The sequence below is a fragment of the Saimiri boliviensis genome, chromosome 12 (assembly GCF_048565385.1).
Source record: "Saimiri boliviensis isolate mSaiBol1 chromosome 12, mSaiBol1.pri, whole genome shotgun sequence".
Taxonomy (NCBI): Eukaryota; Metazoa; Chordata; class Mammalia; order Primates; family Cebidae; genus Saimiri; species Saimiri boliviensis.
In genome coordinates this window covers 78,583,653-78,606,519 of record NC_133460.1, presented here as the reverse complement: position 1 = coordinate 78,606,519, position 22,867 = coordinate 78,583,653, and the positions used below count along the sequence as shown (strand labels likewise).

The 22,867-nt window shown below is 40.5% G+C and overlaps 1 protein-coding gene across 1 annotated transcript in view; it reads right to left on the bottom strand.

Moving 5' to 3' along the window:
• LGI1 (leucine rich glioma inactivated 1) overlaps positions 1 to 22,065 on the bottom strand; it is a 40,317-nt gene extending 18,252 nt beyond the window's left edge. The window contains exons 1-4 of the mRNA XM_003922378.4: positions 21,484 to 22,065; positions 21,008 to 21,079; positions 2,537 to 2,608; positions 2,373 to 2,444 (exon numbers count right to left, since the gene is read on the bottom strand). Coding sequence (XP_003922427.1) covers positions 2,373 to 2,444; positions 2,537 to 2,608; positions 21,008 to 21,079; positions 21,484 to 21,698 — 431 coding nt within the window. The 5' untranslated portion in view covers positions 21,699 to 22,065. The remainder of the gene's footprint in view (positions 1 to 2,372; positions 2,445 to 2,536; positions 2,609 to 21,007; positions 21,080 to 21,483) is intronic.
• Between the last annotated feature and the right edge of the window lie 802 nt (positions 22,066 to 22,867).

Sequence of the window (22,867 nt, the reverse complement as noted above, 5' to 3'; positions counted from 1 at the left end):
CCAGTCTCTCTCTCTTAGGGTCTCCATACTGCTAAAGAAAGGGCCTCATTATGACCCATATTTAAATTTCCATTTCATCTGATAAACGTTAATAGGCTCAAGTAAACAAAATGGGTGTCCTACACTAGGATGTCAAACAGACTGTTTTATTTCCTTTTTCTCTTCCCTTCCCTCCTTCTTCTCCCTTCCCTTTCTCTCTCCTCTCATCTTCCTTTCTTTTTCTTTCTCCCTCCCTCCTTTCCTCTCTCCTTTCTTCCTTCCTTCAAGACATGGAGACATTTTTTCCCCCATTCTATGCAGGTGAGCCTGAGGGAAAGCACAGGCTTTTAGGCTGGAGAGGAGACAGCTGAATGAATTGGGCAGGTGAAGCTTATGTCTGGGTTCCTTGAGAGGACACCTGAGTCCTACATCCTTCCTACAGCTCTCCTGATGCTAAGCATTAGACAGAGGCCATTGAATTGGATGTATATTAATGTAGTGGATTTAAATTGAGATCATGAACTTCCATTTCTCCTTTCATATATTTGTTTATTTTTGCCTGACAAGTGAGGTTTGGCAGTGTTGGGCTCTGTGATAAAATTGCGTGGTATTGATTTTGTAAACAGCCATCTTTGCATCATATCATGTCATTGACATGAAGAGTAGTATCGCAAACACTGTTTTCTTTTATTATAATAACTGTGTACAGAAGCCTTCAAAGGTATGATTTTGTAGAATACATCTGGCCATTGGGTTCCCTTTGCTACAAAACAAGCAACAGGAGAGAAAGGGGTCTGGTGGAGGCAGAGTGACAACCGTGTGGACACATTGGAAATCAGGCTCAGTCAAAGGACAGGCACTTTTGTCTCCTTTGTTCCCTGCTCCATCCTAGGGCCCAGAGCAGAGCTGGGGATGAGGTACGACTAGAGAACAGGTTAAAGTTGACAGAATGACTATGACACTTACATCTCTTGCATCTGTGTCTAGAACCAGTCAGATACATATCAGGTAGGTTGAGGAACGGCTGTTGAAAGGATGAAGAGTCACTGCAATTCAACTATTAAGTAGATTTCCTTCTAATTGCATAACTGAGCAGCTCACTAGGCATATATGCCCTCCAAGACCGTTTCCTCATTTCCGAAATGGGGATTATTGTGCCCATTTGGCAGGATTATTGAGAGGATTCAATGAATAGTGATGTGAATGCGAGTGCCTTTTCTTTCCATGCTCTTCTAGTTTCCTTAAAATACATCTGTGTGTATGTGAGAGAGAGAGAGAGAGGGTGCGTGTGTGTGTGTGTGCACGAATGTGTGTGCTTGCTTGTGTGTGTGTGACTGTTTCTGTCTGTCGGGGTGAGGGAGGCTAGAAGAAACAAGTTGCTTGGGTCATGTTGTTCTGGGTTTCTCACCCCCCCACTATGCCACCGTAGGCTGGAAAATTCTTTGTTGTGGGGGGCTGCCCCATGCAGTAGATGTTTGGAAGAATCTCTGCCTTTTACCCACTAGATACCAGTTACATCCCCCAGTTGTGACAACCAAACATGTCTCTAGATACTGCCAAATGTTCCCTGGGAGACAAAATTGTTCCCTGTTAAGAACAACTGCTGTTAGCTATAATCACCCATTGAATAATTAAATACTTCACTGACAAGTTGGTCAGGTACTTTGAAGACATCGCCTGTGGCTATATTATGCTTAAATGTATATAATAAAGTGAGGGCTTATATAGAAGAAAAAGCTGATATCAAATTAAAGTATATAGTCAATCCATAATGATCCATGAAGTGAGTGATGATATAGATAATAAAAGAAGTTATTTCAGGCACACAATTTCCCTGCATTAGATTGCTTTTCTCATTATGGTTGGTTTAGGATAAAAATATTAATAATAATCAATTTCGGGCCAGGCGCGGTGGCTCAAGCCTGTAATCCCAGCACTTTGGGAGGCCGAGACGGGTGGATCACGAGGTCAAGAGATCGAGACCATCCTGGTCAACATGGTGAAACCCCATCTCTACTAAAAATACAAAAAAATCAGCTGGGCATGGTGGCACATGCCTGTAATCCCAGCTACTCAGGAGGCTGAGGCAGGAGAATTGCTTGAACCCAGGCGGAGTTTGCGGTGAGCCAAGATCGCGCCATTGCACTCCAGCCTGGGTAACAAGAGCAAAACTCCGTTCCCCCCCCCCCAAAAAAAAATAATTATTATAATAATCAATTTCTTGAACACCCTCTGACAGGTGTCAGGGAAAGATGGCAAGTGTGCATGGAGAGAAATCATTTGGGTTTCTTAAATTTTTATGGCCACTCATAAAGTAGGTGCATTAACCACGGATGATCAAACTGCATTATCCATTAGCAAGCTTAAAAAGTAATAGCAACATTCATACTTACAAGTGAATTAATGACTTTAGTCCCCGGAAAGTATGTCTTGAAATTGACTTGATGTTGTTGTTTTCTATGAATCTGCAATAAGTTATAATATTTTTTGTCAAACAGTTACAGGGACTTGAGAGTACTTGTCCTGAATCATGTTTAAAAAAAGCTTTTTTACTTACAAATACTCTAGATGTGGAAGACCAATAAAAGCATCATCACTGATCACATCAAAGGAGTTCGATGTGAATAACCTGCCCAGAAAAAGTACACAATGAAAATGGTTAAACTGACAGATTGTCAATCTTTGCTGCTTTTATCTCTCAGAAAAATGAGTGGGAATTGTATGCAGAAAAACGTCTGCGTGGCTGTCTGCTACAGTGTTAGTTATACAGATAATCTATGCAGCTTTTTTTTTTTTACTCCTAATGATCTCTTTATCAAAGGCTCATCAAGGGGTGCCTGGTGCCCCACTCCTCACAATGACTGCCACATGCCTGGGTGACATTTTGAGATACAATCAGAGCAGGTATGCTAGCCGAAGCAGCCAAAGCCACATTTTACATATTGTCATGACAAAGGCACTAACAATCTTTTCTGCTTGTTCTAGAAACCTCTGGAGTATTCTGACTGGCAAAAACAATGGTGCTTTGGGGGTTTTGGCCTGGGAAACCTAAAAAAATTAAGTTGCATGCCCAGTCGTGCTGAGCTATCTCGTAACAGACAGGCTATTAACACTGGCTCCATGAACATCAACCAACCTCCTCCTTTGCAAACAGACTGAAAATGGGAAACATGAGGTTTGGGAAGAATCTTAGACCCATTTTATTACCGAATAGTTGAAGAAATCGCTTTTACTTGGACAAATTTATTTGCAATTTCAAAATCCACAAGGATTTGGTTTCGAAATTACTGATGAAAAAGAACATCAATCAGCCATCCCACACCCTGTTGGACTCCTTAGAGAACTGAATTACAGGCTTAAAAGAGAGAGTTTTAGACCAAACAGTACAATAATATATTATGTCATAATGTAATAATAATAATAGTAGTTCTGTTAGTAAAGATTATCACTTTTACTTTTGAAGCGGGGATTTCATATAACTGCCACTAAAAATCTTAAGTGAATTCACCTCTGAGCCTGTGAACTAGAGGAATTAAAACAAGGAGATCTCACTTTCTGAACACTTATGAATAATTTATTTGTCATCTGGGATTGCTTCAAATAACCAGAGGAGGGGGACAGCAAGGGGTTAGAGAAGAATTGGCATAAGTTGATAATTTTTGAAGTTAAAAGATGAATACACAAGAGTGAATTTTACTATTTTCTCTACATTAATATATACTTGAAATTTTTCATAAAAATGCAAGCAATGGGGGATAGGAATGAACCAACCAAACAAAATGAGATGATCTCTTGCATTTCTTCCTAAACTATCAATCCTATAGTGTTGTTGGATTGTCTTCTAATCCCTCATGCCTCCAACGTCATGGCTCTGTGCCCAAGTAATTCACTAGGTTCTGAAAAGCCAGCACTAATGAATCGTAATACATGTTAGAATTCCACAGTTACTAAAACAAATCAGAACGGTATGATTTCCATCACAGCTTTGGCAATTGTGTCTCTTCTCACTTCGTGGCTCTGGAAAACAAGAAGACTGCTCAGCTTGACTCCAAGGTAAGCTGATACCCAAAGTCTTCCTTAGGTTCCCGACTCGTATTGCATTCTGCACAGGCAGCATCAGCGGTAGAGAGAATGGAATCAGGCAGGAATGAATAGGTATATACAAATATTATACCTCCCACACTCACTGATCTGAAAAATGGCTCATGGACCAGGGACTTCATAATCTCATACTCCAAGTTGCCAGAAGAAATAGTTTCAATTGCTGCTTCCCTTTACGCGAAATCAGATGCAGGACAGGGTGGGAAATGAGTATTGGTGGGCAGAACTTGCCCATGTATGTCACGGGAAGAAAAGAGAGGATTTCCCCGGACTTTTTGTCGTTTGTTCATTTCTTATCCCTAGCATCTGTGATACCACCTGTCCCATAGTGGATACTGATTAAATATTTGTTGAACAAGGAGGAATGGACTTTACATTAAATTCTGGTCATTACCAGATAATTGGATTAAATGTTTCTTACAGCAGGAATGTGCCTTTATTCGTTTTTGTGTCCCCACTCCCGAGCACAGTTCCAGACTGAAAAATGTGTGTTGAACTACATTTCAAGGACTAAAACCTCTGGTGAGAACTACAAATGCATATGCAAAATTATGGATGAATATTCAAGAAGAGGAGCCAAAACACAATAAAGTGCATCCTAGATGGCTGTACTTATGTAAAGTACAAAAACTAATCTATGTTGCTAGAATCGGGAGAGTGGTTACCCTTGGAGGCAAGGAGTAATTGGAAGAGAACATGAGGGGCCTCTTTTGGGGTAACGAGACTATTGAGTTTCTTGTGACCAACTGGGTGCTGGTTACAAGGGTAATGACTTTATAAAAAGTCTTTGAGATGTACATTTATAACGTGCCCTTTTTCTTTATGTATATTATACTTCAATTTAAAAGTTTATTATAAAATCTAAAAAAAAAAACAAAAAACCACCCTCTGGCTAAGATAATAATGAATACCATAATCTCTCAATGCTAAATTCAATTGTAGTTTCTATGGAAAGAGGTATAAAATTATACATACGTTCTAAAGATAGTTGAGTGGGCAATCCATTTTATTATCCTACGTGTACTTGAAAAGACTCCTACATCATATTCTATACAGAGGATGAAACTCTGACCCTTAATTTATGTGGATTCCTGTAAATATGTTAGATTTTATTATTGTAATTTGTTATCGAACTGGACATGTTAAAGCATTCCACAGTCTCTGTTAAGGGAAACTGTGCCCACCCCACACCAGCAACGCAGAAAACAGAACTGGGGCAGACCAGGGTGGCCGTGTTCTACATTACACAACCTCTGTCCCTTTCCACAGAGAAGCCAGTCTCCAAATCAAGCAGCATCCCATGGCCCAAGTAGCCTGGTTTAAAAAGGTGAGTTGGGGCTGGGCGAGGTGGCTCTTGCCTGTAATCCCAGCACTTTGGGAGGCCGAGGCAGGTGGATCACCTGAGGTCAGGAGTTCGAGACCAGCCTGACCAACATGGAGAAACCCCATCTCTACTAAAAATACAAAATTAGCCGGGCATGGTGGCAGGTGCCTGTAATCCCAGCTACTTGGGAGGCTGAGGCAGGAGAATCGCTTGAACCCAGGAGGCGAAAGTTGTGGTGAGCTGAGATCGCACCATTGCAGTCCAGCCTGGGCAACAAGAATGATACTCCATCTCAAAAAAAAAAGAAAAGAAAAGGTGAGTTGGGCTAAGACAAGATCCTTCTTGGGGATCTGGAATTGGCAGACTAAGAAATGGAGCCAGCTGGTAGAGAAGCCAAAAATTAAAGGATCCCTTAGGGTTGAGTTGGATCTATGGCAGGTAAAATTGTGTGCAAAGAATGTTTAGGAGAATGCAGAATTGTGCAGGAGGCCTCACCAAGGGGAATGTTTTGAAGCCTGGTGCAGGAGAGATACCTAGATCTGTGTTGGAACCTGAGCCAAAGCTTCTGAATCCTGCTTGCTCTTGGAATCACCTGGACAGCTTTAACAATAAGGATACTTGGTTCCCACTCTCAGGGATTCTGGGTAAATTCTAAACCTGGGGTGTCACCTGAGTTATTAAGAAACTCCCCAGGTTACTCATGCAGCCAGGGTTGTACCTGGTAAGCTTCCCAGGTCAATCAAAACACTGCCCCCTTTAACTGTGGTGACCCAGGGGCCTCTGCTCCTTGCAGCAAGTCTCCTGAGCCGTTGCTGTGGGCTTGGAGGAGCCGTGGCCTTTCCTGTTCCTGTAACTATGTGTGGCCAAGAGTCTGCAATAATATGAGTTGGAAGTGACAACTATCTTCACAACAGCAGCATCGCAGAGGGGTTTGTGAAACACACATACTGTCTAAATGGTCTCTTTACTCTGGGCCACAGATCAGAGATCTGGACCCTGCAGGACTGCCAAGCAGCCAGCCTGTGGGTTTGTGCAGAGGTGGTGCGGAATTTGCCCTCTGCCCCAGTTCCATGGGAACATTGAGGTTTCTCCTCTTTCTTTAGGGAGGCATTTTCCTAAGAAGCCAAGCATTTCCCCCTGGAATTTTGGTGGAGGTGGACAGAGGGATGTACCTGATCTGTCTATACCTTCCCCCAAGGAAGGACTGTGCACTTATTAATTTGGTTAAGAAAAGGGGCTGTGGGAGGCGAGGAGAGGATATTTTCTTCTGCAACCAAGGGAGTCCATGTTTCCTTACCAAGAGGGAGATTTAAAAAATCATTTATATGAACTATGAATTCCAGGCAGGTACTAGCTCATTCTTTGAATAATGATCTTTGCCTTCATAATAGCCTACATGTCATAGGCTCCTGCCTGGATTATCTTATTTTGTCTTTAGAGCAACTCTGTGAAAGTGGTAAAGCAGATAAGATCTATTTGGCAGAAGAGGAAACGGGGGCACGGAAGGCTTCTAAACACTTTCCTTAAGGTCACAAGGCCCAAGACCCCTGGTTCAGTACTCTTTTCCACACACTGGGTGGCCTCTCAGTGCTGGTCCCAGGTCACATTATGACATAATGTCCATGTTCAGGCGAGCAGCCATAATAACGCCACTCAGCTCATATGGATTTAAGAAATGTAATTAAACAATAATGCCTTTCTTAGAGGAATTAATTAATCAGCATAAGCAGTCTTACAGTCACATCCAGATCATATCAATCTGTTTTTTTCAAGTAGGAAGTTTTAAAATTTTGAATACACTTTTTGAAGTTTTTCTGTTGTTGTTTTTTTTTTTTTTTTTTTTTTTTTTTTTTTTTTTTTTTTTGTTGTTGTTGTTGTTGTTGTTGTTGTTGACAAGATCTCACTCTGTCACCCAGGCTGGAGTGCGGTGGCGTGATCTCAGCTCACCGCAACCTCCACCTCCCGGGCTCCAGCAATCCTCCTATCTCAGCTTCCCAAGTAGCTGGGACCACAGGTGCACAAAACCAAGCCTTGCTAATTTTTATATTTTTTTTTGTAGAGGCGGGGTTTCACCATGTTGCCCAGGCTAGTCTTGAACTCCTGGGCTCAAGTGGTCCACCTGTCTTGGCCTCCCAAAGTGCTGAGATTACAGGCATGAGCTACCATACCCAGTCTTGAATACACTTTGGTGAATTCTGTTTATAAATAATATATGCTTATTGTAGAAATGCTGGAAAACACAAAAAAGCATTAGAAGAAAATGAAGTGCACCATAAAATACTACACAAAGACACTGATATGCATATGCATAATTCATATATGATATAGACACATATGTATTTATAAAATTGACATAACATTATATCATTGTGTATCTTCCTTTTCATTTGCTTATTGTATCATGAACAATTGCTCATGACAATTTTCAAAAATATGGTTTCCACAGATCAGTAAGTTTTGTATTATGGATATATCATGATGTAACTTTTTACAATTACTGATTCCAATGTTTATTATTATAAACATTATTATAACCATCCTCATATATAAATATTTTTCCCATCTCTACTTATTTCCTTAGGATAGATTTCTAAAAGTACCATGATTAGATTATAGATGGTTCTTAAACATCTAGTACCAAATTACAGATGTCCAACTCTGAGTACGGAAATGCCTATCTGACCATATCCTCACCAACATTTACAATTATTGTTTTTGTTTCTTTGTCTGTGAAATCATGTCCTTTGACCATTTTTTTTTTGCTTTCTAAGCACTTTTTATTTATTAAGGATATTACTTAGTCTTTTCCTGTTTCTTTTGATGCTAAAAGTTTTTTCCTACTGTTTATGATTTGTTTTTTCATTAAGGATTTTTAACATATAGAAGTTAAAATTTGGGGCCAGGTGCGGTGGCTCACGCCTGTAATCCCAGCACTTTGGGAGGCTGAGGCAGGTGGATCACAAGGTCAGGAGATCAAGACCATCCTGGTCCACATGGTGAAATGCCGTCTCTACTAAAAATACAAAAAAAAAAAAATTAGCTGGGCATGGTGGCACGTGCCTGTAATCCCAGCTACTCAGGAGGCTGAGGCAGGAGAATTGCCTGAACCCAGGAGGCAGAAGTTGTGGTGAGCCGAGATCGCGCCATTGCACTCCAGCCTGGGTAACAAGAGCGAAACTCCGTCTCAAAAAAAAAAAAAAAAAGAAGTTAAAATTTTTATTTGACAAAATATATCAACCCCTATTATGCGTTACTTCTTTGTTTTTAATCTTTTTCTTTAAAAAAAAAAATAAATGTAGGGGGTGCAAGTGCAGTTTTGTTACGTGGATACATATATTGTGTAGAAGTGAAGTCTGGGCTTTTGGTGTAAGCATCACCTGAACAGTGTACAATGCACCCATTAAGTATTGCGTCATCCCTCCCTTCCTCTTACACCCCCACCCTTCGGAGTCTCCAAAGTCTACCATTCCACACTTTATGTCCATGTGAACATATTATTTAGCTCCCACTTATAAGTGAAAACATGCGGTATTTGACTTTCTGAGTTATTTTACTTAAGATAATGGCCTCCAATCCATCCATGTTGCTGCAAAAGACATGATTTTGTTCTTTAAATATCCTTTCCTGCTTTGAGATCAAGGAAATGTTGCCTGCATCTTCCCCTTTACATTTTCTCTTTAATATTTGACTCTTCAATACATTTGGGACTTACTTTTATGTACGATGTGAGGTAAGACACTGCCTTGTTGTTTTCTAAATATTTACCCAAATTCACCCAAATCTTTCTGTTGAATAATTAATGTCTCCCTTACTTCAGAGTGTGATATCCTTCAAATGTCTGCCATTTTTTTCCGGGGGGGGAGCATTTTCCAAGGATCAAATCTTGGATTTTTTTTTTTATTCCCTCTGTTTTCTAATTTATTGTTTTATCTTTTCTTTATTGTTTTTCTCCTGATTTCCTTAGAATATTTATTAAGTTTAGTGTTCAGTCATATTCTTTCATTCTTTCTGATTAAAAAATGAAAGTATTTAGAAATGGAATTTTACCTTGTATAAAGCATCCAGTAAGTTTTGCTCTGTACTCATCTTTGAAAATTGCAAATTTAATTTCAATGGGAATTTAGAATAATACTCTTAAAATTCCCTGTAATCTTTTTTTTAAAGAAAAAATGTTTTCATAATTTCATTATTAATGTTGCTCTGGGATCAGAGGATGTGACCTATAAAATGACCACTAAGCTCTAATTCCTCCAGATTCCACTGTCTATAGGGATGAGGCATAACTGTTCAAAGCGATATTTTCACACCAAGGCCATAAAACTGTGAGGGGGTTCCTGGTTGAACAGAGAGGTAGGACACACAGAATTTACTTTAAAAGGAATGGAAAAGTAGGCAACAGGGTTAGCATGGAGCTCAGAGTTCAGAGGGAACCCAGGGCCAGCAACAGAGAAGTATATGAAGAAGCAGAAGATTTAAGAATGAGGATATAGCTACAGGAGGTCAAGGGTAAGGCTGCCCTAATTCCAGGTCAGAGGCCGGAGACGGGAATGCGGGAATGCATAAGAGTGAAAGGACTGGGCAGGCTCAGGTGTCAGTGCTAAGTCTGGTGGGCCACTGATGTGGTTTCCTACCCTGGGACCTCTCCTCTTCAGAGTCCAGGGAAGCAGCACACTGAAGAGGAAATCAGGAAGCCTGAGCTTCCTACAGAATTAATCTTCCATGGAACATATCCAGGGAAATGCTGCTTTAGCCACTTAGAAAATAGCTGTGATGAAACCTGCTCCAAATGAAAACAGTGAGAGTCCTAATACAAATTTGGCCATAAATTCTGTGTCCTAGAGTATACCACTTCTCTTTATGTTGTAAAGCGAGGAGGCTAGACTAGATCATTTTTGAGGTCTCTTGTAGCTCTAAAGATTTAAAAGTCTATGCTTGTAGCACTGCAGCCTTCATTCTTAGAAGAGTAGGGATGTAGAGTCCAGAGAGTGGAGATGCTGGTCTGCAGATGGCTGAATGGTGGGGGGAGGGTGACTCTTGCTAAGAAAACTTCCCATTGTCTCAAATGAGACTGCTCAACTGGTCCTGTGCCAGGCACCCTGGCTCTAATAACAGGTACTTCTTCGGACTCTCTCCAGTCACCTGTAATATCTTGATTGCTATTAGAAATGTATCTGGCCCATGAGTGGCCTGCAGCCCATCTTTCAGACTAGAGCAGGTTTTCCTGGTTTTGGAGGGGAGATAATCTAGGGGACTCTTCCAAGTGATTCCCAACTCTGTGAAGAACCACTCTGATTAGGAAGGGAAGAGTGAGTAGCCAGCACCTGGTTGTCACTTGGAGAATGCATTGATTGGATTCGGAAAAGAGAATCAGGTTTCTAAGCTTGTAACTGCCAGTTATTATTGTATGTTTACACATTAAGTAGGTAAATCTGTTTCATCATCTGTTAAAATAGGATTGAGGATGCAAAAAGACTTCCTGGATGTTTTTAAGAATTATATGAGATAACGCATATGAGCATGTCTCCAATGCTTCTGCCAAGGAATAGCTAAGCAAAGAACATGGCCATCAAATGTCAGACCTGGAAGAGCCCTTAGATCTAGGAAAAGGACGTGTGTTTTACTGCTAAGGAAACTCAGGTCCAATGAGGTTGTTACCTGCCCCAAGAAGACTTTGATGGACATCTAGGATATTAGGCAGCACATGGACAGTGTGTACAAACATCAGTGCACACACTCCCAAGAGAACATGGGTCTATTTGCATATGTATACATATACGTATATGTATATGTATATGTAAGAGCACAAGATACATAGGTTATAGCTGTTGGAAGATATGGAGGCCCAGCTGGAGGGACTTGCCAAATTGTTTACAGCTGGCTTTGCTCAAATGATTCAAGTCTTTTGGTTGTTACTAATATTCTTCTTTATCCTAAAGAAGAGGGCTGCTTAAATGATAATTGATAATAGGCTGCTGATTCACTTTAGTTAAATGCACACATTCTAAATGCATGCGCCGTGTGAATAATTTATATTTGAATATTTTAAAATATGCTCCTAATACAGAAAAGCATTAAAATGGGAGGCATCACGCTCAAGTACATTATTTGACAGTTCTTTTTGACTCTCAGCCTTGAAAATTCAGCTGATTCTTAAGTAGACTACCACCTCTTCAATCTGGATTGATTGCAATAACCTTAATTTGGCTCCACACAAATCTGAGGGTTGAGGGTACTCCAGAGAGATATGTAGTCCAACTCCTCTTTTTTACAGATGAGGAGACTGAGGCTAGCAGAGGTTACCTGACTTGACTAAAGTCACATCTGTTGTCAGTGTTGGGGCTAGGATCAATCTGGATATTAGATTTGCGGGGATGTCCTTGACATGCACACTAGCAAACATTTGAGCATGGACCCACTCCTTTTGGTTTGGTAACCCCCATTTGGTAATCCCCAACCCTCCTGAGATTCTCTCTCATCCCAGGGCAGTCAGAACTCTTCCTTTCTAGGAGTTGGCACAACTATTTAGCAGCCCACCCTCCCCATGTGTTTATAAGATCACCCTGAATTTCCCCGGTCCTGGAACACCAAGAAGGGCCTACTTTGTGCCAGGCGTCATCTTCAACAGCTTGACATCTTATTTTAATCCTCAAATGAACACTAAGATGTAGGTTTTATATTCTCCAAGAATGAGTTAAAGAAAACCAAGGTGAGAGAGGTGAAGTGATTTAAAGCTTGTAAGAGGCAGAGCTGGGATTCCAGGCTCAGGCTTGGTCTCTCCCTCCCTGACTTCCCCAAGACTGGTGAGTGGCCACGACGAAGCCAGCTCCCTCTTTTTAGTATCAGCTCTGCCCAGTATCTGCTGCAAACCTACAACAGTCTTGCCCAGAATTTCCCAGAGTATATTCCATGGAATGCACAGTCTTCAAGGGGTCGAGAGGTTTATGTGCACAAAAACTGGCAGATACATTTAGGAAAAGTGGGTTAAACAAGTTAATCGGGGTTCTTAACTATGCCTTGTCTATCCTTAAGTAAACTGAGACTCTTCAAATGGAATTAAATATACAGTTTCCTGATCTGATTGATAATGGGACTCTTTTATCATTGAGCTTCCTACAAAGTGAATATTCCATGGAATATATCCAGGGAAATGCTGCTTTAGCCACTTAGAAAATAGCTGTGATGAAACATGCTCCAAATAAAAACAGTGAGAGTGCATATTTACGCTCAGAAGCCTTTTCGTATTGAATGAACTGCAACCAGTCATCTCCTTCCTTCAAAAGATGGAGATCTACTGGGAGGTCTCTAGAGAAGGGGTGTGTGCTAAGTTGCTTGACCAGGTAGACAGCCTAGTGGGGAGGCCCGACTCACAGAGGTCACATCAATGAATCCACACTAACAAAATGCTCTCGAGTTGCTCCTTATATGGAGACAGACGGTTTAATGTATCCTTTAGGATGGGATTCTTTCCACCTGCCTATCCTTGGCTATCCAGCCTCCCTAGAATGAGGTGGGATATAAATAATTAAGCTAAAAATACAAAGAATTATCACATGCATATATTTCCAAAGTACTGTATGCTCCATAGAACCAATATTCTATGGGATGTTAAGAAAAGCGAAACAATTTTGAATAATTTCAGAGATGTGTCTATGCCAAGGTACATTCACGGTAAATAACCAAGCAGGGATAGAAAGTGCAGTTTCCCAAATTTACTTGAGAACTGAACTCTTCTTTCAGGGCAGCTGCTCCACAGGACACAGGTTTAGACAACAGTAATCTAAGGTGCAACTTTAAAGTAAATAAGGCCTTTTTTCTTTTGCCTTTTTCTTTTCCTTCTCTCTCTCTCTTTTTTTTTCTTAGGCAAGGAGATCAGAGCTTACACATATAAATGAGAGTTGCAACCTAGGGAAACTAGCGGCTCTTGCCAGCAATGCGGCCACTCTTTCAAAGGGCTTTTGAAACTCCTTTTAGTCTTTGTCTCCAGGAATTAGGGCACATTCTCCTGAATACCCTTGTTAATGGCAAAGGTTGACCCTTTGAGAGGGGATTTGATTTTGGGAACAAAACTATGCAAAGTCAAGCATGATGATTCATGTTCAGGAGGAAGTAGACGGAAGTGGTTAAAAGTGAGGACAAGGGTTTAAACCCCAGCTCTGCTACTTAATAGGGGTGTGGTATTGAGGAGTTTACCTTTTAGGACTCAGTGTTTCATTTGCAAGATAGAGATAACTGTATCTACCTCAAAAGGTTACCATGATGATGACATTAAAAATGAGATTGATAAAGTGCTTAGCACCAAGCAATACAAAAATAACAAAACCTTGCCTGATTTTATTGCATGGCTTGTAAACTGGCAGTGAAGACAATTCTCAAAGGAGGGTCCAGAAATCTTTAGCCATGGAAGCACCATTGGGCAAAATCTATGGCCGCGCATGAAGTCAAGTTATTTGTACGTATACATTTCTAGTCTGTATTTTTAAAGACTTACTGCTTTTTAATCACATTTTACGCATGCAGACACCTGCCATCTTGCTATGTAAAAGCGAGCCTAACAATTTTTTCCCAGTCCTTGCTCCATGAGAGGGATACTGAAACATCATTTTATCATCAACCACCACAGGGAGAGCCTGACGAGGTCCCTTTGGACCTGTTTGGAAGATTTGGGAACTACAATTATTATAAAAATAGCCTTATAACAACCAGTTTCATATTATGAGGTTCTTTCAATACACAATCTAATGTATTGGTTTGTTAGAATTGATTCAATAATCTTTGTCAATTTCTTTAAACAGTCCATTTCTATATTAAAGTCACTGTTTGTAGAATACAACAGAATTTTAAGATAGGAAGAGACCTTAGATGTAATTAAATGTGAGGGTCTCAAAATGCCAAATTATGCTTGTTTGGTCTTTATCCTGCTTAAAAATCTACTTCCAGATTTCTACCTTCCCCTAAAAATGAGGAAGATAGGGCTCCATATGCATGTACCATATTCCCATCAGCAATAATGAATTGGAGCAGAGGATGTCATTTTTAGGTGAGACATGTCCTCTCTGGTTTACCTCAGTCACCACTAGTCCCTATTGTCTTATACTCAGCTGCTTCCTTCATTGATCTTACCACCCCAACCCCCAACTAACATTTGAGTTTCAGAACCATAATTTTATCTACTTCTAATATTTTATGCAATAAAAGCTGAGGCCCAGTGATATTTTGTGACCTACCCATGGTCACATAGCCCATTACTGGCCAAACTGAATTTCAAACCCATGTCTCCTGACTTCTAGTTCGGGCCCCTTTCTATGCTGCCATAGAACCACTCATCTGAAGATTGCCAATGTAAATTATTTAAACAAAATCTGACACGTTTTACAAAATGTGGTGCCAGTCATTCTATTCATGAGGAAGAAAGGAGAGGGTTAATGACTTTTTTTTGAAAGGCGAATAGTTTATGTTTCCTGTGAGAAGTATTTGAAGGAAAGGTTTCTCAGCAAGTTCTGCTGGAGACCTGTGTGTAGAACTGCAAAACGTTTAAAGCTGAGATGATTGGCAAAACCAGATTATACAATCAGACGCTAATCTGTTGTTATGGTAGTTCAAATTAAAGGGATTTTCAGATATTGTAATAAAGCTAATGTGTATTGAGTTACAGGAAACTTGCCAAGCATTTTTCATGCATTGTTTTACTTAATCCTTACTGTAATTCTGTGCAATAGGTACTATGGTTCTTCCTCATTTTGTAGATACAGGTATCAAGACTTGATTAAGCTTGCCCCAAATCACATAACTGGTAGGCAGCTGAGTGGGGATTTGAACCCATGCTTATCTGACCACAAGCCTGTATTGTTTGCTTCATTGCCAGCTCACCAGGGTCAGCTGTTTTGATATTACAGCTAATGCTATAAAGCCCTTGCAGACATTTTGTCACCCATGTTAGCCACAGGGTCAACAACCAGCAAGCATCACCATCGTCACCAATCAACTGAATATAATTTTGAACAAAATGAGAACACTTATCAAGACTACCTTACAATACATTTAAGTAGACCAGGCACAGTGGCTCATACCTGTAATCCCAGCACTTTGGGAGGGTAAGGTGGGAGGATTGTTTAAGGTCAGGAGTTCGAGATCAGCCTGGGCAACATAGCAAGACCTCATCTCTACTTACATAAGAAGAATTTTTTTAAATAAAACCAATGCATTTAATTACAGGCAAACTATAATTTACTATCTCAAGAATCACTACCAGCTTGGAGCTGCCATATCAGGGTGAAGAGTGACAGCATGTCACTCATCTTTATGTCCCTCACAAAGCCCAACATTGCACCTACTACCCGGTAGAGCCTCAAAATATGTCTGCTCAAATGGGAGGTTTTGTTTGCATTTTGTTGCTGCTTGCAACTATACAATAAATAAATACTTGTTTTGGCTATGCAGGTACTTAAATAAGTCAAAAGTAAATTATCTTTATGTTAATGATTTTTCTTTTCATATTAATAATGCTCAACTAATGGTTCCCTTTAGAAGTCCTGTCAGACTGGGTAAAGGAGAATCTTACCCTTCCCAGGAGAGACTAGTCAGCCTTTGCAGTCCAACTAAAACCCTAGGAGGCCAAATGTGGTCAGTGTGGGACAAAAGAGATTCAAGCAGTGGGTCTAAGGAAAGGTTTGGATGCTTTGCCTCTGCAATCAGGAAGGCTGGAAATCTCTGCTGAGGAAGTTTGAATTCATAACTTCATGAGCAAATATCTCCTTGCATTATTTTAATTCAGCTCACTTCCCAGACCTCCACACCATTAGTTCACGTGAACTCAGAGAGGGTGCACCAAACATCAGAAAGAGTGTGAACATAACCAGCACTATCTGCTGAGAGGAACACAGGAGTCTTCAGCACAAAATCTATGGAAACGTAAACTGGATTCAACAAATATATGGGAAGCCATGTCTGGGGCCACAGCTTATTGGTGATTCTCCATGAAAGACACAAGGCAGATACAAACACTGTAGTTCTAACAAATGGCACACAGTACCAGAGACATCAGTAAAGTCTAGAGAATTTTGAGAATCAACAGAGGTCACAGAATGAGATCCTGCAGTGATCTGAATGGAACTTGTTTGGGCGTGTGTGTGTGTGTGTGTGTGTGTGTGTGTAGAGTCAATGGTGTGAGTGATAACTCTGGACAAATAGAAAAGAACAAATGCTTTGGATGCCAGCTCAGGTGTCTGGGCTTTCTCTGTTTCTAGGGAGTATGAAAGCATGGAGAGCTGTGTCTCAGGAAAGGCAGCGCTAATGGAGATGGGTCGCATGGGAACTGAAAGCAGAGAGGGAGGCGTGGAAGCTCCTGTCACAGCCTGTGAAATAGTGAATGAAATGCAGCCTCAGTTAAGGCAGTGATGCTGTGGTGAAGAGGAGGAGGCAGATTCTCATGCTGTTGGACAGGATACTTGTCCAGGTGGAAGTGGATAGTGAAAGAGAAGGTAGCTCTGAAGTTTTATTGCCTAAATAACCGAAAGGATGAAATATGCTTTCAGAGAAAACATTTGTGGTAAGCACTAGTTTGTGCAGTTATGAGAATTAATTCACTTCAAGTAACAAACCTATACATGGAAACTTGGATCTAAAGTAAAAGTTCAAATTATTTTTAGGAAAGTAAAAACAAAAAGAAGTAATTTACTAAAAAGTAAAAGATGAGATTTATGGATCACTGGGCAAACTATAGACAAAACAGCCTAGACGACTGCAATTTTTGCTTTTTGGTTCATCATGGGGGCATCAGCTGGGTACAAACCAAAACATACTCATCTATAATCAGCTAATAATTCCTCCAAAAGCATTCTTGGCTGATAGGTCTGGCTTGAGTGGTCACTGAAGACTGCTAAATTGTAAGCTTGTAATACAAGGAGGAATACAAAAAGGTAGCAATTGCTTGAAAGGTAAAGGAGGCCATGAGTATTTTTCCTGGACAAATTATATTTTGAAGGACTAAATGGTAAGTCCATCCTTACTAAGGATGGACTTACTCCTTCTTTTGCTCATGTCTTTTGCTTTTCCATTTGTTTTTAGTTTTTCATTTCTTACGGATCATGTATTTATGTGTTGATTGTGGATTAATTTTTAAAATAATGCTATTCCCCTCCTTTGATGCTGAAAGGTCAATTCTGTGTTTCAAACAAGAATAATTCCCATTAAAATACGAAGAAATTTTTTCTGGTCCCATCCAATTCTTACATGCAGTGTTTTGTTTTGTGTTGTGTTGTTTGAACATGTTACTAAAACTATCCTGGAAATCACTCCCTGAAAATAGAACTCTCAGCAATTACAGGGGTTTCGTTCATTAAAATATATTATAAATGGGTGGCAACATGGCCACATTTTGTCCTCTTAAATTTGAATTTCACTTCCAACATCAGCCCGTATCACTGGGAATTTCAGTCTGTAGTTGAGATGGAACAGGGCTGTAATGTGTGAAAACACATTTCTCTAAATTACATTCACTAAAAGTACCACTTTCTATTACTAAAAGCAAGCTAGAATGCATAACCGTTGTCATTGATTATGTTTCAGAACTGGCCCTATGTAAAACATGAATGAAACTGCATTTGCTTGGGAAAGGTTGTTTTTGTTATATTTAAAACCATGAGTGAGATTTTTTTTAAAAATGTATTTTACAACTAATCTGATGAATTTTTATTGAATAATTTTATTTTTTCTCTCTCTTCTCTACAGTGTGGGGTTTTCTTTTTCTTGTTCTCCAACACAAACTGCCAGCTGCGGCCTACCAGGATCTTTTCCCAAACATTGCATGTAACTTAAGATACCATGTCTGTTTTCCTCAGAACCCCAGACTGACATTTCAACAAGTACTTCTCATCATGGCTTTTGCAGAAGCTCCGAAAAAGCATCTGGGGCATAACGACATTATCAGATTTTTAGGGTGGATGATGGAAATAGGACATTTGCTTTAACCCTTCCCAGCAACAAAGCAAGAAACCAACTAACTGTCTTCCTACATCAATCAAGCCGAATGGATTCTGAAATTTATTCCTTCACAGGGTATGATGGGTGAGTGTGGTAATTCACAATCACAAATGCTGCTGGAATTCATTGCAAACCTCAAAGACTTGTGCCATCTAGGCCTAATCTGGTGGTCCAATGCCCCTGGTCTTCATGTTCCAATGGGGGACTGGCAGCCCATGTGGTGTTCTCATGGTACTGGACAGCCCTATCTCACAGAAGAGGCCTTTCTGTCTGTGATCCATGCATTCCCACAATTGTTATGATCATGTCATAGTTCAGATTCAGAGCCTTCTCATTTATTTCCTACTCAGTGCACATGAGTTTATTAGACCTTTTCATGAGGATAAGAGGAAGCAGAGAACACTGGGCAGGAAGGATGGAGAACAGAGTCTTTAGGAACAGGGTCCTGGAGATAAGGGACAAACTCTGACCCTTGACAATTTTGCATAATATCAGCACTGGCACAAGTCTATCATGTTGAGATTAGCCCATCTCAGTTAGCTGAGAACAAACAGGGCAAGAATTACTCGCCTTTTGTTATTTCTGAAATCTGAACTGCTTTTAGAAATAAAGGCTGGAATGTTCCATAGGAACTCGGAGCATGGGACACCGGCATGGCACACACTCGGTTGGGCTATTTAAAAACCGGTCCCTTGGCTTCCCTCTGTGATTCTAAATACGTGTAATCACATTACCCTGCAGCAGCCGGTAACTATTTCTATAACATTGTCCAGCATCTGTGCTTGCCGTGACTGGGTCCACTCAACAAAAACAAAGTGGAGATGTGGTAACTGATTGAGTTAATTACTCCAGGCTTTCTGTGCCACAGCTAATGTCCATCTAGTGTTGACTGACACTACTCCTTGAATTTTAAGGACTGATCTATTTAACTATCCTAGGGGAAGGGAGGTGCCTTAGCATATCAAAAGGATGCTTTTTAAATGAGCCATTTATTTAACAAGTGACACCATAAGCACAATTTATCACTTTCTTAGAGGCAGCAAATTTCCATAGGTCCTATGGAAGGACCCTAGCATTAGAGACTCTGCCCCTTTCTGTGGAAAAGAATCTATCTTTTTTGGATTTGTTTGATGTACTAACTAACACTTTCCTCAATCACACCACTAGCTATCAATCAAATAGATAAACATCTTAGGAATATCTAGTCAATTGTTAATCATTTGAAGACATCAGCCAGGAGAAGAACATTAGCCAACATCATTACATAATGTTAAAACATCTGATCAAGTTTGTGAATTCAATGAAACAGTCAAACCAGTTCAAGGATTTCATTTGGACAAAACAATAGATTCAGTGACTTTTAGCTTTTTAGCTTGATGTAAAATTTTAAAACCCTGCCATTTATAAAATGTGTAAGCATTCGCCATACCCTATGCCAAGTGTTTTACCTACTTAAGCCTTGGAAGTATGTGTTCTTACTTCCATTTTACAGATAAGGAGACTGAGGCTCAGTGAGATTTAGTAAACTGCTCAAGACTACATGTTTGGGTTCTATCAGTGTCAGGGTGAGGTTTAAACACTTGTCTCTCCAATGGCAACTCCATGCTGTTTGCCTGTGTATGTAACTTCAAACAGCCAAAACAGCCAAGTAAGGCAAGAAAACCAAAAGACTAAAAAACAAACAAGTGAAAGCCTTGGGTCCTGAATCATGCCGTTAAGATAGCCAAGACTCAGACGATCCACAATTGGCTAGTTCTGCCCATATCTGTCCAGCTACAAACCAAGTCTGCTGCCTGATACCTGAGTCCTGGGAGACCTCTCGACCCCCACGTGATGCTGCTGTAAGAACCAGGACTCCAATAGCCAAATGTTACACATCAAAACAAATTATACATGTTCCATTATGCCTGTGAACAGATCTGATTTCTTAGTCAAATATTATTTTTGTGAATATTTTCAGGCATAGACTGAATATGTGGTTCCCTTGTGGCCAACTCAAAACACATAGCAGAGAGTAATCCTTTGCAGTATCCTATATTGATATTTTCTTTCCCTCCTTGGAAGGGAACTAGTTATAAATTAGATGAGATTAAAAAACAATCTCTTGAGAATTGATATTTTAAGGAATTACCTAGAAAGAACAGAGGCGTTTTTTTTCCCCCACATGGTAAATCATACAGAGTAGCAGCCTGCCCCAGATCCCCAGGATACAACATCTTGAGCGCATATGTTATGCTGGGCTCTGTATTGACTAATTCAAAAACTCCAGGGCAAAAGAACCAAAGTTCCCAAGTTAAAAATGAAAGTAAAATAGTGGAATGGAATTGGGATCATTGTTGCAACATTCTGACAACTTCATAAATAGCCATGAGAGTAGACAGCTCGACAGGTTACCAAATTTACCACTGTAAGAATCAACCTGCACTGTTAGTGTGAAGTCGCAAACAAACCCATCTACCTCTCACTGTACTGATACTGGTTTTTTTTTGTTTTTGTTTTTGTTTTTGTTTTTTTTTTTCAGAAATAGAATCACATTTGACAAAATTAATATTAAGATCATTTTACTAGAAGGCTTATCCAAATATATGCCATATTAAAAATAGTCATGATATAAATATTTCTCACAAGAGCTGCAGCGATGGTGTGAATAAAAAACTCCCTTCTGAGATTTCAGTAAAACCAGATCTCACAAAGGATCTGAAAGAAAACAAAAAACAAAACAAACAAACAGACACACACAAAGAGACACACACACACAGAACAAACCTTAGGTTAATCCGGTTTAGCATAACAGTGACGATTTTGACACTATTTTATGAAGTACAATACTATTCCTTCCCAGATGAAGTCAGAGAAATGAATCGGCTACAGGTTTCTCATGATAATGTTCAGGGCTGGGGGGATCTAAGCATGTTCAGTAGCAGTTAAAAAAAAAAATCAAAAATTCTAAATGCAGCAAATGTTAGCACTGTCAAATGGCCAAGCATGCAAGAGGAATCTCTCTCTCTCCATGCCCTTCTACGAATACATGCAAAGCCCCAAATCCACCGGCTGGAATTTTTAAATTGTAAATTAGATATCAAAATGCTTACGGGCCTTACAATGAGGTAACATCAGGAGGAACGGTGCGTGGAATGGATCTGGCATTCTCACATAAAGCATTATCTTTGGTACAAGTACACACGGCAGGGCATTTTGGCTTCGCTGGTTTCTTCCCCTCTGTCAGCAAAAGCGCAGATAAGAGACATAGGAAATAAGCAATTCTTTTCAGGGGAATGCAGGCATTTCCCATCCTTTTGCTTCTTTCTGATTCCATGCAGTCGAGAAAATATCCCCAACCATGAACAGGGCTTCTGGAATTCAGATGGTGATTGTCGTGCTCTAAGAACAGGTCACATAGGAGTCCACCCTTTTTCCTCTGCCTCTGTATCTCTGCTTTTTCAAAACAGGGACCTGCAGCTGATTCGTGAGCTTCTCCTCGCTCCAGCAATGCACTGCTCGGGGGAAGAGACCTGTGAGGTACTGTGAGATGGGAGGGATCCAACTGCTGGAGCAGAGAGCCGACTGCATCACCAGGAAAACACTGAGCACAGACCAGCCTTCGAAGGCAAAGCGAAGTGATGTCACAGAAAATAAACAGCTTTCTGCTTTCACCGGGAGGCCCTTTAATTGTTACCAAAAATAGGACGGCATTATGTCTTATTAGTGAGTGGGTGGGCGCGTGGGTGGGAGCAGTCATGTTGCATGGGATGTCGGCAATCTCAGAAACCTCTGGGAATCGGCTTTGCATGTAGCAAACAACCTAGTAAGAAAAACTAGCTTTGGAGCCAGCTCTGGCTGGAAAAAAAAAAAATGAAGTTAAATGAAACTCTTTCTGCAACATTGGCTAAAACCTTTCGCTGTTTCTTGCTGAGCCCACCTGGCTGATGCCATCAGGGAAAGACAAATCAGAGCAGATGAAGAATGTGACTTTCAGGGGATAAATGTGAGTAAATAGTTTTCTGACGCTTATTAACTGTCATGAATGATTGCTTTTCCTATCCCCCTGCATCCCCCATGTAATGCATTCCCTCCTTCCTCGACAAGGAAGGGAAACAGAAGTGCAGACCTCTCTGTGTATAATCTACTCTCCTCTGATTCTCCCACCCTCCCTGCTTTGGCAGTAGCACCAGAAGCCTGGAAGGGACTCCCTGCCAGCAGGAGGCGGCCAACTCTAGCTTCCTGGGCTTTGAAAAATGCCTGGCTCAGCCCGGAGGCTGTGACATGGTGGGGGAAATGCTGGACTAAGAACCAGACACCTGGCTTTGAGAACCCAGGTCTGCTGTGAACTCGCTCAATCTACTCTCCTGTCTGTAAAATGGGGATGATAGCAGAGACATTCTGGAATTAAATGAAAATGATAGACTATGTTACTCATGTACTTGAGAGGAGAGGGTGGGCCCTTGGAAAAGAAAATTCATTTAAAGAAGCAATCAAGAGGCCCTG